Source organism: Leopardus geoffroyi, chromosome B3, assembly GCF_018350155.1.
Source record: "Leopardus geoffroyi isolate Oge1 chromosome B3, O.geoffroyi_Oge1_pat1.0, whole genome shotgun sequence".
NCBI lineage: Eukaryota > Metazoa > Chordata > Mammalia > Carnivora > Felidae > Leopardus > Leopardus geoffroyi.
Window position 1 is genome coordinate 71691395 of NC_059337.1, and position 17134 is coordinate 71708528.

Below are 17134 nucleotides of genomic sequence, written 5' to 3' on the forward strand. Positions count from 1 at the left end.
CTGAAATGGGATCTGAACCTTTGTCCCTAGACCCTTATTTGCATCAACTAATTGATAAAGTAGGATCTTAGCTCTGAGTCTGAAGACAAGAATAAGGACTAGGGAAGAAATAAGTGGATTGGATTTCAGTACGATGTGCAAAAGTAACAGACACTCTCCCTACCATCTCCTTTCACTCCTTCTTATCCCATTTGCCTTAAGTTATTGAAAATAATAACGAAAAGATATTAAGGGGGGGGCTAGGTGGTTCAGTCAATTAAGCATCCAACATTTGATTTTGGCTCAGGTCAGAATCTCATAGTTTGTGAGATTGAGCCCCGCCTCGGGTTCCACACTTACAGCTCGGAGCCTGCTTGGGATTCTCTCTTTCCCTGTCTCTCTGCCCCTCTCCCATTCTCTCTCTCTCTCTCTCTCTCTCAAAATAAATAAACAAACTTTAAAAAAGATGTTAAGAGATTTCACAAAGGGAGAGAAATTATTACCTGAACTGGACAAATAGATTTCCTTCATCATACAGATTCTCCAGCCTTTTTTGGAAGTGGTGTATTCTCAAATGAAGCCACATCTACTGGTAAGCCAGGAAAGGGATTGTGAATAAAGGTGACTGCCAGAAAGTGAGGAATTTTTTGTAGTTTTGTGAACAGTGTTGCTGCCTAAGCTAAAGCAAAGGTGTGGGAATCTACAAAAATACTATTGGACACTTGAAAAGTACCTCGGGGAGCTTGCCATCCTGAATATTTCAGTATTTATCCTGAGATGTCTCTATTAGAATCTACACCTTTACGTTTTCGTTGAGTATTTTGTTGTGTGGAAAGAACAGAATGGGTGAAATACCTACAAATATAGCACTGGAAAGTTTAATTGCACAATTTCTTGAGAAGCTTTAGGTTCTTTTTCTTTCAAATTACATCACAGAGAAAAGTAATTCCCAACCCGGAAACCCCACATAACCATACCAGAGACACTTCACTAGGTCAATGCACTTTATTATTTCTACTGAGCTAGAGATGTACATGAAGACAACATAGGAGCACACTCCAGATAACCATTTCCTGTCCCTCTTGGAGCCAGCCACCCTTTCCCTTCAGGCATTCACCCTCCAAACACATCCAAAATGTGCTAAATGACGTGACCTGTTTGAAGCCACATCTCAGAGCACCGTCTGTGAACTTAGCCCACATTGTTTGCATGGTGTCAGGAGAAGAAGGGAAGAAGGTGGATGATTAAAACTGATAGAATCAACGTTACCATTCTCAATTTTGAACCGTAAGGATCCATATGGCGAGCGATGTGTCCTACTCTTGACGTCTTAGAGAATACTCTTTTAGAAGGGTCACTGGAAGTAACCGTGGAGGACATGTTTCTCCTTGATAGTATCATTTATCTCCATAATATCATTTATGTAAGCAGGGATAACTTCTTGAATATCATTTTGCCATCGACAAGTCATAAGGACCTGTCCCTGCCTGTAAGAAGATTCATGGACACAGTCTGTCATTACCACTCCTTCGATTAAATTACAGTACACTCCTTTTATTGATTGCCTGCTCCTGTGACATCTCTTCACCCCATTCTTACAAGACACAAACAGGTTGTTACAGATGTCTTGCAGTTCCTCAAATGATATCTGGAGGAAGAAATGTTCTTTTACACAACGGAATCTGTTGTGGACATTTTTCATCTTTATTTCATCAGTGCAGTAGTTGGAATCAGTTAAGGGTCTTCCTGGATCAATAATGGTGCGCCTTTTGAAAACATCTTTAGGGGTTGGTAGGGTAGGTCCTGTGCTGCGCATTTCCTCCAAATAATCTTCAAATTGCTCTATCTCTTCCGCTGACAACGGAACATATTTGTGCAAGATTTTCAACTGCAGTGGCTGCAGTAGCAGGAGCAGCAAAAGCAGCAGAGTGAGGGGCCGCAGGGCGATCAGAGTCCACATGCTTTCCAGGGGGGACTACGAGAGATAAGGGGATGTGAGCCATTTCCATACTGTGCCCGCTTCTATTCCTGTGCTGGGCAACATTCCTTTCTGCCACTTACCGCCGTTCTGAGCTCGAAGACTTTGGGCAGTATTCAAATTGATAATTCAGAATATATTTAACCATTTCTGAAGTATGGACTAAAAAGTAACCTTCCTAGGCCTGTACTCAGTCAGGAAGACTGTCGATATGAGAGGAAAAGGTGAAGGAAGGAGGGAGAGAAAAGGAGAGAGAGCAGTGAGCAAACAAGGAAGGATGAGGAAGAGAGAAAAGGAGAGATGGAGGGCAGGAGGGAAGGAGAGAGGAGGTCAAGACAGCAGTGGGGAGAGGAGAGAGAGAGAGACAGACAGACAAACAGACAGACAGACAGGCAGAGAAGAGGCTCCCACCATCTGGAACAAATGCATCTGTACTCTTCTTAGGAGTTGTGAACTCACACGGTAGAGAGCTGTAAGTGATCCTCCCTCCCCTCCGCCTGCTACTATGAGGAAAATTCTTCATCTTATGACTTCTCCTCTTGCTCATCTCAGACCATAGACGCCCTGGGAGAAGGGATCAAGCAAGGTACATGGGGTCGGATGAACACCATCTGCTTTTCTTTGTGAATATGCTTTCAGCACGACCTCCTTGCCTGGAGCTGCTCCGTCCATTTTGTAGCCTCCTCTGCCTCCTGTTACCACTCAGAATGGCTCTGCCACCAAGGGGCATCACTTACCTTGTGGGGGTGTTTTTTTATCCTATTTTTTTCTTCTCTTAGGTAGACTTCATGGTTTCTGCTGTGATCAGGTTTCGCATCCCTAAACTCTCTCCACCCTGTGAGCCTGTCTGCAGAGTTACGGTAACCTCATCAGGAGATATTTCAGTCCTTACTTTCCTCGAGATCAGTGCATCCGCCTGTCTATTCACCCCACAGCAGGCTGCACCAAAATCCCCCAGTACTTACTTTCTTTCTTTCTTTCTTTCTTTCTTTCTTTCTTTCTTTCTTTCTTTCTTTCTTTTAAGTTTATTTATTTTTGAGAGAGAGAGTGTGAGCAGGGGAGGGGCAGAGAGAAAGGGAGAGTGAGAGAATCCCAAGCAGGCTCCTCACTGTCAGTGCAGAGCCTGATGCAGGGCTCGAATTCACAAACCCTGAGATCAAGACCGGAGCTGAAATCACGACTTGGATGCTTAACCAACTGAGGCATCCAGGCACCCCAATACCCCCCAGTACTTTAAATACACATGAGCAAGTGTCTCTGCAACACAAATGTGTAAAACTGAGATGACTTACATTATTTAAAAAATTGTCCTACCTTAAAAAGAAATGAAAATGTTTAATTTGGTATATACTAATGAAGCACATTATTACTAAGCTTTGTGGTCGTTATGTTGAATAATTATTTTAAAACTTTCCTTGCAAGAGCCTGAACAGTAGTAACATGTTACTGGAATTGTGCCCAACTGCTAGATACCAGGGGACAGTCTATCCTTTAGTACAAAGTGTCATCTCTCACAGAGAACTCCTGGGCCTATCTATCATTTTCCATTTCTACTCCAAATCTGGCTGTTAATCAATTCTCCAAGGAGACTTCCCAGACAAAGGCAAGTGCTTTAGGTACACTGGAGAACAGGCTTCCAGGCCTACCTGTGCCTGGAGTCTCTTGACCTTGTTCAGTCCTTGTGGTGTCTATGCTTCAGAGAATGGATGCCTCAGGGCTGGGCTGCAGAGATCCTGATATTGGGGGAATTGGCCTCCCCTTAGAGCACAGGAGCTTGGAATAGAAAGGGAGAAAAACAACTGTGAGCAGCTGAAATAAATACATAAGTAATATGTATAAATAATATTTATTTTTACATAAATAAATATATATACAAATAATAAATAATAATGGCTAACACAACAAGCAATGATGTACAAAGCACTATCTATACATTACCATCTTCATCATCCAAACAGCCTTATGATAGACATGTTGTTTTTTAGTATTGTTTTTGTCTTCATTGTAACCAGCATCTCTTTGTGAAAGGAGGTTGCTTAAAATCTTACATTGGGCCTGGCAAAACCCTGGTTCATGCTCAGGTCACAAGTCTGTCTGACATCTACAATCCGGTTCTTCACTGCTATTCTATGGCCCTTATCAGTCTAGTTTCCCTTCCTGAGGCTAACCTGTGCTTCCTTCTCTAGGCTGTTTTTGTAACTCTGTCAGAAGAAACTAACAGAAACACAGAGACACACAAAAGTGGCAAGAACCAGGGGCGCCTGAGTGGCTCCGTCAGTTGAGCGTCTGACTCTTGTTCTCAGGTCTTCATCTCAGGGTCGTGAGTTCAAGTCCCACATTGGGCTCTGTGATGGGTGTGGAGCCTACTAAAAAAAAAAAAAAAATAAGTGGGGAGGACTAGAATTGTGTTTGAACCACTGGAGTGCTGTAAGAAATTGGCCCATGTGCTGGCCCACGTGCCATGAAGCCTACCTGAGCTGCTGCAGGAGAGTTTCCTGGGTTTTCTTACTCCACTGTGGCCTTGGCATAAGAGAAGTCTTCCCTTAAGGCAACCTGAGTGATTCTCCAATACTCATAACCCAGAGACTCTGAGCTACGTGGAGATGGAAACAGGTTGGATCTAACCTTTGTATATGTGAGTAGAAAAAGTCAGAGAATGGAGGAGTTAGAGACAGGCAGATGTTGGGGTGCCTGAGTGGCTCAGTTGGTTAAGCATCTTCCTTCAGCTCAGGTCATGATCTCAAGGTCTGTGAGTTCAAACCTGTCATCTGGCTCTTTGCTGTCAGTGCAGAGCCCGCTTCAGATCCTCTGTCTCTCTCTCTCTGCCCCTCCTACTTGCTCTCTCTCTCAAAAATAAATAAACATTTTTTTTAAAAAAAGGCAGATGTGGGGGGCACATATGAGAAAGTAGAGAGAACAGGAGGATTGAAGGCAGGAGAGCAGAGAATGGGACTGGAAAGAAAAACTGGCCTGCAGTGGTGACGTGAGACTGGGCAGTCTTGGTGTGGCCATAAGCATGAACACTTCCTCCCATCCTTGCTTCTACACTCTTATCAGACTCCCCTGGGGAGTCTCTTCAGGAGAGTGAGACCATTGTGAAAGTCCAGGGAGCTCAGCACACATTCCCATAAATGAGAACCTGGAGTGTCTGCGGCATCTTGGGCTGCAGAAAACGGAACAGCAGGTGCATGGAGAGCAGAGTTCAGGCTCCTGCTGAGGACATGCCTCAGGGCCTGCCCAGGATACCTCCTTGACTTTTGTATCCTAAACTTCTTAATTTTTTTATTTATGAATTCAGATTGTAGTTTCACACTTGTCAAAATCCTTTCTGACCCCAAAGTATATGCATTTTTGCTTCTATTCTATTGTATTACTTTTATGGATTTTTGAAAAATGTTAAGTCTTTTACCCATCTGGAATTTATTTTGAAGTATAGTGACAGGTGGGTTTTGTTTTCAGATGATTTTTCCATAATCCCAGTACCAATGATTTGGGGTCCCTCATCACTAATTTAAAAGTTAGCTTATATATTAAACAATTCTATTTCTGAACTATCTGTTGTGTTTTGATGATGGTTTTATCTATTCACTTGCCAGTGATATGCTTTTACTTATTCTAATTTTATAAAATATTTTAATATCTAATAAAGCAACTCACATTCATTCTCCTACTTGTTCAAAAATTAGTACTGAGACAGAACAGAAAGTAGATTAGTGGTTGCTTGGGGCACAGGGTAGGAATGGGAATTTGCAGTAAATGGGCAAGACAGATAGACAGACAGAGACAGAAACAGAGAACAGAGAACAGACGGATTGAACCATGCTCATGCAATGCTTCTTAAGTTTTTGCCTGACAACCTCACACAGCAGAACCACCTGGACGCCCTGTGGATTGCAGATTCCCTGGGTTTTCCTCAAACCTCATTAATCAGAACCTCTGTGAATGGGCCCATATATTTGCACTATAAACAAGTTCACAAGGTGAGTCTTAGCCCACTAAAGTTTGAGAAGCACTGCCTTTGTATACATAAAAATGTAATTTATGACATAGAAAACATCCCAAAATAGTGGGGAAGTGTTAGGCCTTTTCAGTAAATGTTTTTGGAAAAAAAGTGAGATGAATTGCTTTCACTGTTTGGCTATAGTGAATAATGCTTCTTTGAACATGGGTGTGCACATATCTGATTGAGTCCCACTTTTCCTCTCCGCTTTTAAACGTGCTTGGGAGGGTGAGGGTAACTTATAGGTGTATAGGCAGGGAAGGGCCTGAGCAAGGTTGTCTATCCCGGGCCTTTTCTATTATGCAGGTCTTGAGTCCCTGGTCACAATTAAAAAAAATAAAAGAGTAAGATGGGTCAAAGTCTCCCCAGGGAGACAAATACATATTTCAGAGAGATTATTAGGTTGTATTTTAAAAGTAAATCATTTTTAAAATGCAAGACTTTAACAGACCTTACAATAAGGCATCAAAGGATTATGATTGTGTAATAGTTATATAGCTTCAATCACAAAAGGAAAAATTAAAATTGTATCTTACAAATTGGTAACAATTACAATACCTCATAAACTCAATGCTGGTGAGTGAGATAAGGTGGGCAATCACTCATTTGTGATCACAATGAAAAAGTTGGCAAATATAATAAAAAGCTTTGAAAAGCTGATAATATCCCCCCACTTTTAATAGCTAAGATTCTAAGCAGCAATAGTTTATATAGAAATATGGACAGTAAGCTTTACTTAATAAAGACAAAAATTTGAAATTTGAAAACATAAATATCCAAAAATTTGAGGAAAGGTTAAATTGAGTCTGATATGTTCATAAATATGGTAAAAACAATAATAACCGCTGTAGTAAAAGCTAATATTTGAGATAGTATTCTGTAGTCAGAGAATTATATATTATAGAATAGATTGTTTTCCAGAATTTACAAATAAATTAACCCATGAAAATTTAAAAATATGAAATATATTTAATATTATAGTAGTAGGATTATCTGGTCACAAGTGATAGAAGTACCAAACAAATTAACTTAAACACAAGAGGAACTATATTGACTCACAGAAAACAAGTCCAAGAGGCACAGCAGGATGAAGAAATTAAATCTTTCACTGCACTCTTATTTTCTCTCTCTTCCACCACTGTTTTCTATGCTAACTGCATTCTCATGCAGGGTCTCTCAATGTAATGGCAGAGAAAATCATTGTTACCTTTATAGCCTATATTTAAGGTCACAGTAGGAAGTGTCATCCTCTCCCACTTTCACCCAATATAGAAAATAACTTTACCGATTGGCCTTGTTTCTGTCACATGCGTAAATCCAGGATTGTGAGGTCTTCTGATTGGTCAACCTGTAACACATGTCCTCCTCGGGGAAGTAAAGGCAAAACCACACCATTAAAATTCCAGCAGAATTCCAGTTGCTGACCGAAGGAAGGGTTGTTACCTACAAAACAAGAAAGGGATGGAGACCAGTGGCAAATGTCCATTACAAATGGCTGGGGAAAAAATAAAACATTGAACTATATCTACAACATGATCCCAATTAATGGAAATATAGATTACGTGGTGGGGGCGGAGGAACCAAAATAAAACCTCAATAAACTGTTATTTCTGAATGGTTGATTTCTTATTGTTGTCTTTAAAGCCATCTATTTTTCAAATTTAAAATAAGTTAGTTCTAAGAAATGTCACTTACGAAATGGATTTTTAAGATCTGGTTTTGGACGTGTTCTTAAATATGAAGTGCCAATTTCTCAGACTGCCACATTTGGTATCAGTTAACTTCCACTTTTGCTCAGTAGCAGGAAGAGTCAGTTCCTTAGTTTGAGTGGTTAAGCAAAGATAAAAACTCAGTCTTTAGAGTTAGACTTACCTTTATGAGTAAATCCCAGAATATCTCTTCGTTGAATTCCATAAGAAAAATCTAGGTTTTAGCTAACCTCAAATTTAGACTCTGCTTAAACATTTTGAGGCAATATTTATGCTTCTGACCGTTACACCCCTAGCCAAACTGAGAATGGTGTCAGGTTGAGAAAATCTAGAGAAAAATGTGATTTTTGTAGGTCCTAAGAGGATCAGTGACTTCCCTGAAATGCACACCTCTTGTTCAAGACATTTACTAGGGTCCAGGCCCTAGTAAAGACCTGAATATTTGCGCTCACAGAGGGAGAATACAGAAAGGAACTGACTTTTCCTGATGCAAAAGTGGAAGTTAACTGATATCAAATGTGACAGTTTGAGATACTGGCACTTCATATTTAAGAACATGTGTCCAAAACCAGATCTTAATAGACGTACACAAAATAAGAGTTACTCAATAATTGAAAATCAATCTTCAGAGCACAAATATAGAATAATTTTGACATCTTATATTGCAAAAATGGAGTCAAGCCAGCTCCGGGATGACAAAAATCTCTTCATATTTGTTTGCAGTTTCCTGCAAGTTTATATTTATGTATGCCTTAATTAGCTTTTTTATTGTATGATTCTATATAAAAAAATTTTTTTGAGATTTGTTACATTGATATCTGCTATTTTTTTTTTCTGTAATGTCAGTGTGAGTTTAGCAGGTACAGACTAAGATATCGCCACTGATATGGCTTGATCTCATAATTTGGTCCTTCTCAGTGATCAGAAATAACAGGAAAATAGAAGCATAGAATATATTAGGATAGAATATTTCATAGATTTTGCCAGCGAAAAGGAAAATAAAGCCCAGTGAGACAGTGGGTTCTATATCAAGAAAAAATAGGGGAAACTGTCTGGCTCAGTCAGTGGAGCATGTGACTCTTGACCTTGGGGTTATGGGTTTGAGCCCTGCATTGGGTGTAGAGATTATAAGAAAGAAAGAAAGAAAGAAAGAAAGAAAGAAAGAAAGAAAGAAAGAAAGAAGAAAGAAAGAAAGAAAGAAAGAAAGAAAGAAAGAATAACAGATTTCAGTGTTCACACCCACCCACCCATACACACACAAACACATTCTTCCATGTATGATGGACTAGAGGTCAAAGTAATATTTTTAAAACAACATTAAGGATATTATAATGATACAAGTATATATAGTAGAATATTTTTCACAATTTTGGAGCTAGTGAAGGATGTCTTTCTTAAACCAAACAAGAGCACAGCCACTAAGAAAATTATTGAATTATTAAAAAGCTTGATTACATATGCATAGACTGAATTACATACCTGTATACATGAGTACAAAGAAAATCTGACCCCAAAACAAATAACATGACAATGATCTCTAATAGCAGAAGACACCAAAAAAATAAACTTCAAAAACCAGCAACAGCTTGGGAAAAAAAAATGCTTTGGGGGTGCCTGGGTGGCTCTGGTTAAGTGTCCAACTTCAGCTCAGGTCATGATCTCACGGTTAGTTACTGGGTTCCAGCCCCACATTGGGCTCTGTGCTGACAGCTCAGAGCCTGGAGCCTGCTTCAGATTCTGTGTCTCCATCTCTCTCTTTGCTCATCCCCTGCTAGTGCTCTGTCTCTCTCTCTGCCTCTCAAAAATAGATAAAAAATGTTCAAAAAAATTTTTTTAAGTGCTTTGAAAATGTGATCAGTGTGAAAGTGCTTCTCAAACTCAGGTGTAAGAAAAGTATGAATTTCTTTTCTCAATCCATTGTATCTGCACCAAAACCCTAGTTCTTAAGGGTGGCAGCACAATTTACCTCTGTTACAATTTTAGGTGTCTTCTGCCTTTCCTACATAGTTAGGAAAATCAAAGTATCTGCATTTGCCCTAGTAAAACAGAAAGTTACAGTTTTGTACATGAGTGTTGATCATCATAGTTTCATAGTTTCTCTTTCTGTTATCAATTGTCTTAATATGGAACATAGGGTTGTTTTTTCCTCCCCTTTTAAACAACTAACATTTTTGAAACTTAACACAAAAGCCATTGACATCCCTTTGAGCTACCAAAGAATTTGGTAAAGAATTTCTTGTGCTGTAAAGAATTTCTCTCTTTCCCAATATTCTACAGCAGTAAAAGCAAAAGGCTCATCTATGCCTTCACAAAGTATTCTTATTTCCTATGAGATCTTCATCAAACTCCTATATTTCTTAGCTTTTGCATCATTAACTCATTATGAGTGCAACTCTGCCATGATAGATCTACCTTCTCACTAGAAAAGCAAGGAGAGGTGGTTTGTCTCCAAAAATTTTAAGGAGCCTGTTTAGACAAAAACACTTTAAGCTTGTTTCTTTTTTTTTTTTTTTTAAGATTTTATTTTCAAGCAATCTCCACACCCAATGTGGGGCCCAAACCTACAAACCTGAGATTAAGAGTTGCAGGATCCACCGACTGAGCCAGCCAGGCTCCCCTAGACTTGGTTTTATTTATTTATTTATTTTAATTTTTTTTAAGGTTTATTTATTTTTGATAGAGACAGAGCACAAGTGTTGGAGGGGCAGAGAGAGATGGAAATGGAAACCAAAGCAGGCTCCAGGCTCTGAGCTGTCAGCACAGAGCCCAACGCAGGACTAGAACTCACCAGCCGTGAGATCATGACCTGAGCCGAAGTCAGATGGTTAACTGACTGAGCGACCCAGGCACCCCTAATTTTTGTGGGTTTTTTTTAATATATAGGTTTTAAATTTTTTTTTAATTTATTAACTTAGAGAGAGAGACAGAGAGAGTGAGAGGGAGAGGAGCAGAGAGAGAGGGAAAGACAGAATCCCAAACCAACTCCACGCTGTCAGCACAGAGTCCAACATGGGGCTTGAACTCGTGAACCATGAGATCATGACCTGAGCTAAAACCAAGAATCAGACACTTAACTGACTGAGCCACCCAGACACCCCCAGATTTGGTTTTAAAATGAAAGCATACATAAGGATGAATATAATCTTCTAGTCAAGATGGAATAACACGGACCTGATTTACCCTCCCACCTGAAACAATTTTTAAAACTGATAAAAATGCTGGAAAAATTAGTTTCAAGACACTAACATGAGACAACCAAACACACTGATCTTTGAGATACAGGAAACTAACAAGGTGAGTCCTACAATTTGCCTGGCTTACTGCCTGGAGAGAGATTTCAGGCACAAGTGAAGGGTTGGCAAACAGGAAGAGCCTGAAAACTACAGGAGATGAGGAGGAGGAATTGAGGAAACAAGGAGGCCAAGAAACTTGAGTCCACAGGACACAGTACTAGAAAGGAAAGAACTGCCTTGAACAGAAACGTGGAGATCTGCACAGGGTTCCTCTCAAGTATGCAGCAGAGTACTCTTTATCATGAGTGTGGGAGAAAACTACCTGAGGCTGGGGAAAGAATTATCTAAAAGGATCAGAGAAGATAGTGCCTAACCAGGCTGGAAAAAGTCACTAACCAGGCTGGAAAAAGTCAAGATGCATGGGATATTAGGTAGAGTACTCAGGAAGGTCTTGCCTCAGTAATGGGCAATAATTAGCCTTAGGCTGCAACTGCTCTGTACCTGCCTAACAAATCAAAAAGATCGAGTGGTTCTGAATAGCTTATGTGCATCCCAGAAAATAGTTCAAGAAAATTTATAGGAATGCAAAAATATCCTTACCTGGTAAACCAACAAGGTAAAATTCACAACATCTGGCATCCAATCAAAAATAGCTAAGCCTGGGGGAACCTGGGTGACTCAGTAGGTTAGGCGTCCAACTCCTGGTTTCCGCTCAGGTCATGATCTCACAGTTCATGGGATTGAGCCCTGAGTCAGGCTCCATGCTGATGGAATAGAGCCTGCTTGGGATTCTCTCTCTCTCTCTCTCTCTCTCTCTCTGCCCCTTCCCCACTCACACACACTGTCTATCTCTCAAAATAAATAAATAAAAACTTTTAGAAAATTACTAAAAAAGGAAGCAGATAAACAAAAACCATACTGAGGAGAATAATCATTCAATTGCATTTGGCCATAAGAAGGCATAGAATAAAGACATTAAAACTGTTATTATAAGGGGTGGCTCAGTTAGTTAAGCATCTGAGTCTTGATTTCGGCTCAGGTCATGACCTGATGGTTCACAGGTTTGAGCCCCTGTGTTGGGCTCTGTGCTGACAGCTCAGAGCCTGGAGTCTGCTTTGGATTCTGTGTCTCCCACTTTTTGCCCCTCCCCTCCTCATGCTCTCTCAAAAAATAAATAAACATTAAAAAAATTTTTTTAATTATTATTATAACTGGATTTCTTCTGTGCAAAAAATTAAGTAGATTCATAGACAATAGAAAAAAACAAATCAAACTTTGAAACTTTTAAAGATAAAAACTAAAATGTGTGAGATGAAAAATACACTGGATGAGATTAATGGCAGATTAGATATTGCAGAACAAAGATTAGTGAATCTGAAGGTTATAGAAATGATCCAAATGAAACATCAAACAAGAAAACAAAACAAAGAGTGAAAAGAGCATCAGCAAGCTGTAGAATGAATTCAAGTGACTTCAGATGAGTAATTAGAGTCTTTGAAAAGGAGAAGCAGGGGCGCCTGGGTGGCGCAGTCGGTTAAGCGTCCGACTTCAGCCAGGTCACGATCTCGCGGTCCGTGAGTTCGAGCCCCGCGTCGGGCTCTGGGCTGATGGCTCAGAGCCTGGAGCTTGTTTCCGATTCTGTGTCTCCCTCTCTCTCTGCCCCTCCCCCGTTCATACTCTGTCTCTCTCTGTCCCAAAAATAAATAAATGTTGAAAAAAAAAAAAAAAAAAAAAAAAAAAAAAAAAAGGAGAAGCAGGGGGATAGAAAAAAAATTAGAAGCAGTAATAGCCAAACACTTTCAAAAGTTGATGGAAAGTATAAATTCACAAATCAAAAAAAGCTCAATGAACTCCAAGCACAAAACATGAAGAAAACCATACCAAGGCACATCATAACCAAATTGGGAAGAAAACAACCCTGACCTAGTCATGAAAAGAAAACCTTAGAAGCAGCCTCAGAAAAATGGCATGCTAGGATTGGAGAAGCAAAGAGAGGGGTGATGTTAGATTTCTTTTCTGAAATAATGTAAGTAAGAAGAGAGCAGGAAAATATTAAAGTACTCAAAGTAAGAAAGTTGTCAAGGTAGAAATTCTATACCTGGTAAAAATATCTTTAAAAAACGAAGGCAAAATCAAAGCATTCTTAGATTGCAGAGATTACAAAAAGTCATCACCAGCAAACAGGGAAGGTAAACTGGCAGAGAGAAAATTATACCAATTGGAAATGTGAATCTCCACAAAGGAATGAAGAACATTGTAAATGGTAATTAATTAAATGGGCAAATACATATGATTTTTTAAATTATTTTTTAATATTTATTTATTTTTGAATGAAGAACATTATAAATGGTAATTAAATGGGCAAATACATATGATTTTTTTGTTATTATTTTTTAATGTTTATTTATTTTTGAGAGAGAGAGAGAAAGTGTGGGGGGGGGGGGGAAGGGCAGAGAGAGAGGGAGACACAGAATTCGAAAGCAGGCTCCAGGCTCTGAGCTGTTAGCACAGAGCCCGACGTGGGGTTTGAACTCAGGAACTATGAGATCATGACCTGAGCCTAAGTCAGACGCTCAACCGACTAAGCCACCCAGGTGCCCTGCTTTTTTTTTTTTTTAATTTAAATTTATTTAAAATAAAACAGACTAACCAAAACTAGTAGCAATGTATAATGGGATTTATACCATATTCCAAAGTAAAATGCATGAAAATAGCATAGAATCTGAGAGGAATCCAAGTATACTAGCATAAGGTTTTTATACTGAGTGAAGTAGTACAGTATCAGTTGAAAGTAAGCTATAAGTTATAGATATATACTGTATATCCTAATGCAACCACTGAATTAAAACAAAGAGCTGTAGTTAAAAAGTGAACAAAGGAGATAAAAGTGGAATCATAAAAAAATTCATAAATCAAGTGAAGGCCCCAAAATCAGAAAAAGGGAGGAAAAAATGGAAGGGACAAATAGAACAAATAGCAGGAGTTAGACTCCAACTAACTGTATCAATAATCTCACTAAATGTAAATGGTCTTAGCATACCAATTAAAAGCTAATGATAGACTGGGATTTTAAAAAACAAAACAAGATTCAGTATATACTGTCTACAAGAAATACACTTTATATGAAGACACATAAAGAAGGTAACAATAAAGGATGTAGAAACATATACCATGCTAGTGTTCATCAAAAGAAAGCTGGAGTGCTATAGTAATATCAGATAAAGCAGATTTCAAAACAAAGAATATTACCAAGGCTAATGAGGGTCATTTCCAAATATGAGGTTTGATTAATCAACAGGACGTAACAATCCCAAATTTTTATGCTCCTAAAAATTGGGCTTCAAATTGCAAGATGCACATACAGAAAGAACTATAAGGAGAAGTGAAATCCATATATTACAGTTTGAGCTTCCATATCCATTTCTCAATAGCTGATAGGTCAAGTAGGCAGGAAATCAGCAAGAATATTGAGGACTTGAACCAAATTAACAACCAATTTACCCCCAGTTACATTTATAGAACATTCCATACAACAAAAGCAAATACATATTTTTTCAAGCTCCTGCAGAACACTTACCAGGATACACCAAATTTTCTGCCGTGAAACAAGTCTTAATAACCTCAAAAGGATCCAAGTTAAACAAAATATATTCTCTGACATTGGAATGAAATTATAAATGAATAAGAGAAAGACTTCTCAAAAATCTCAAAATATATGGAAACTAAACAAACCAATTCTAAATAATCCATGGGACAAACATAAAATCAAAATGGAAATTAGAAAATATTTTGATCTGACTACTGTTGAAAAGAATCACATAGCATAGCAAAATTTGTGGGATGCTGTTAAAGCAGTATTGAAGAGAAAACTGATAAACACTACACATCCATACTAGATGCAATGCATATATATATGCATTATAATATATATGAATGCACATATATGCATTATAATATATATGAATGCACATATATGTGCATTATAATATATATGCATTATAATATATATGAATCCATATATATATGCATTGTATACAAATGCACACATATATGCATTATAATATATATACAAATGTACATATATATGCATTATAATATATATATGCATACACACACACACACACACACATATATATATATATATATATATATATATATATATATATATATATATATATAAAGGACTTGTATCCAGAATATGCAACAATGAAAATGCAAATAATCCAATAAAAAAATAGGAAAATGTTTTAACAGGCACTTCAGAAGATATATGGATGGCAAACAAATAAGCACATGAAAAAGTTGTTCAATATCCTTAATGTTCAAGGAAATGCTACTTAAAACCACAATGAGATACCACCAGACACCTACTAGAATGGTTACAATGAAAATGACTGACTTTACCAAGTGTCAGTAAGAATGTCGGTGAACTGGATTTCTCCTAATAGTGCTGGTGACAATATAAAATGATACAAACAAATTTGGAAACAGCTCAGTAGATTTTTAGAAAGGTAAATACACATCCACCGTTTGACCCAGCCATTCCCCTAGTAGGTTTTACTCCAGAGAAAAAGAAATGTATGGTCACACAAAGACTTTTACATGAACGTTCACACCAGCTTTATTTGCAATCACCAAAAACTAGAACCAACTCAAATTTCTACCATTAGGTAAATGGATAAATGAATTGTAGTATATCCATTTAATGAAATGCCACCCAGCAAGAAAAAGGAATGAGCTATTGATACACACAACAGCATAGATGAATCTCAAAATAATTAAATTGAGTTAAAGAAGCCAAACAAAAGATAGTACATAGTGTATGATTCCATTTCTATAAAACTCTAGAAAATGGAAATTAATCTGTAGTGAAAAGAAAGCAGATCAGTGGTTGCTTGGAGATTGGGGGTAGGGAAGGTGAGAAGAAGGAATAACTAAAGGGCATGAAATTTGGTAAATGTTGGATATGACTTAATGGGCATAGACATATGTCAAAACTTACGAAATTAGACAATTCAAATATGTGCAATTTATCATATGTCAATTACATCTCAATAAAACTGTGTTAAAAAGTTAAAATGTGGGGCACCTGGGCGGCTCAGTCGGTTAAGCATCCGACTGTGGCTCGTGTCATGATCTCCCGGTTTGTGGGTTTGGCCCCGCATGGGGCTCTGTGCTGACAGCTCAGAGCCTGGAGTCTGCTTCAGATTCTGTGTCTCCCTCTCTCTCTGCCCCTCCCCTTCTCACGCTCTGTCTCTTTCTCTCTCTCTCTCCCTCTCTCTCTCTCTCTCTCTCTCTCTCTCAAAAATAAAAACATTAAAAAATTAAAAAAAATAAAAAGTTAAAATGTGAAGAAATATAACAAGTCTTAGTGGCGATTGGCTTACCACTTGCCACACCCTTAGAATTCCGTCGCCAGGGAGAAAAAAAAACAAAGTCTTGGGCAGAGGCTGCGGTGTTGGAACAAGGATCACTGCATGAAGATGAGAACTATAGTCTGAGGAATCTGGGGACTGATGAAAGAAAAAGATACGACCACAGTGTGGCAGTAGCACACAAGCTTTATCTGGGTGCCGCTTGGCAAGTGGGTGTGTGGGTGAGGTCCCTCGCAGCAGGAGACCACCCAGAGACCACCATCACCATGTGGTGGTGGTGAGGTACCATCCTTAAGGCCAGGGCAGGGAAGCCGGGGGGGGGGGGGCAAGAAAACTCCCAGGGGAGAGGGAATTAAGAGGGGGGCTTATGTGTCTAAAAGATGGCGCTCTGCAGAATGAAGGGGAGTCTTTGAGCTCCAAAGGGCAGCAGCAGCTTGTGTGTTGTTGTTGTTGTTGCTGCTGTTGTTTTATAGCTAGAGGGCTTATTTTACCCTGTGGCTTGCAGATGTTGGGTGTAGTTTTATGCGTATGCAAAGCATACATGCTCTAAAAGGCAAAAAAATATGCTTACCAAGGTGACATTTAAGACAACCAGATGGGTAAAAATTTCAATTTGACACTGGTGACCTTTTAAGCCTATGAATCCCACTTGCTATAAAGAAGTACACATAGGGCCTATATACAGTGACTATGTTTGGTTCATTTATATAATAAGAATCCTCCTGAGAGTGCACAAGAAAAAAAAAAAATCCACACGCCACCTCTGAACTTAGAATCCAGCCAACTCACATCTCCTCATTTGGGGGCTGTATGAATACTGGGTCACTACTTTCCTCCAGTTGCAGGAAATATACCATCCC

The 17134-nt window shown here is 38.8% G+C and overlaps 1 protein-coding gene across 8 annotated transcripts in view; it reads right to left on the minus strand.

Annotated features, from left to right (window-relative positions):
- Window positions 1-969: 969 nt before the first annotated feature.
- Window positions 970-17134, minus strand: part of RNASE9 (ribonuclease A family member 9 (inactive)) — a 51082-nt gene continuing 34917 nt past the window's right edge. For 2 of the 8 annotated variants that reach the window (XM_045450202.1, XM_045450198.1), the window contains exons 2-4: window positions 7243-7400; window positions 3604-3766; window positions 970-1954 (exon numbers count right to left, since the gene is read on the minus strand). In XM_045450202.1, coding sequence (XP_045306158.1) covers window positions 1334-1939 — 606 coding nt within the window. In that variant the 5' untranslated portion in view covers window positions 1940-1954; window positions 3604-3766; window positions 7243-7400 and the 3' untranslated portion in view covers window positions 970-1333. Of the gene's footprint in view, window positions 1955-3603; window positions 3767-7164; window positions 7401-7652; window positions 7713-17134 lie in introns of those variants that run through there. The other 6 variants (XM_045450201.1, XM_045450200.1, XM_045450199.1 and 3 more) reach the window with 6 other exon arrangements.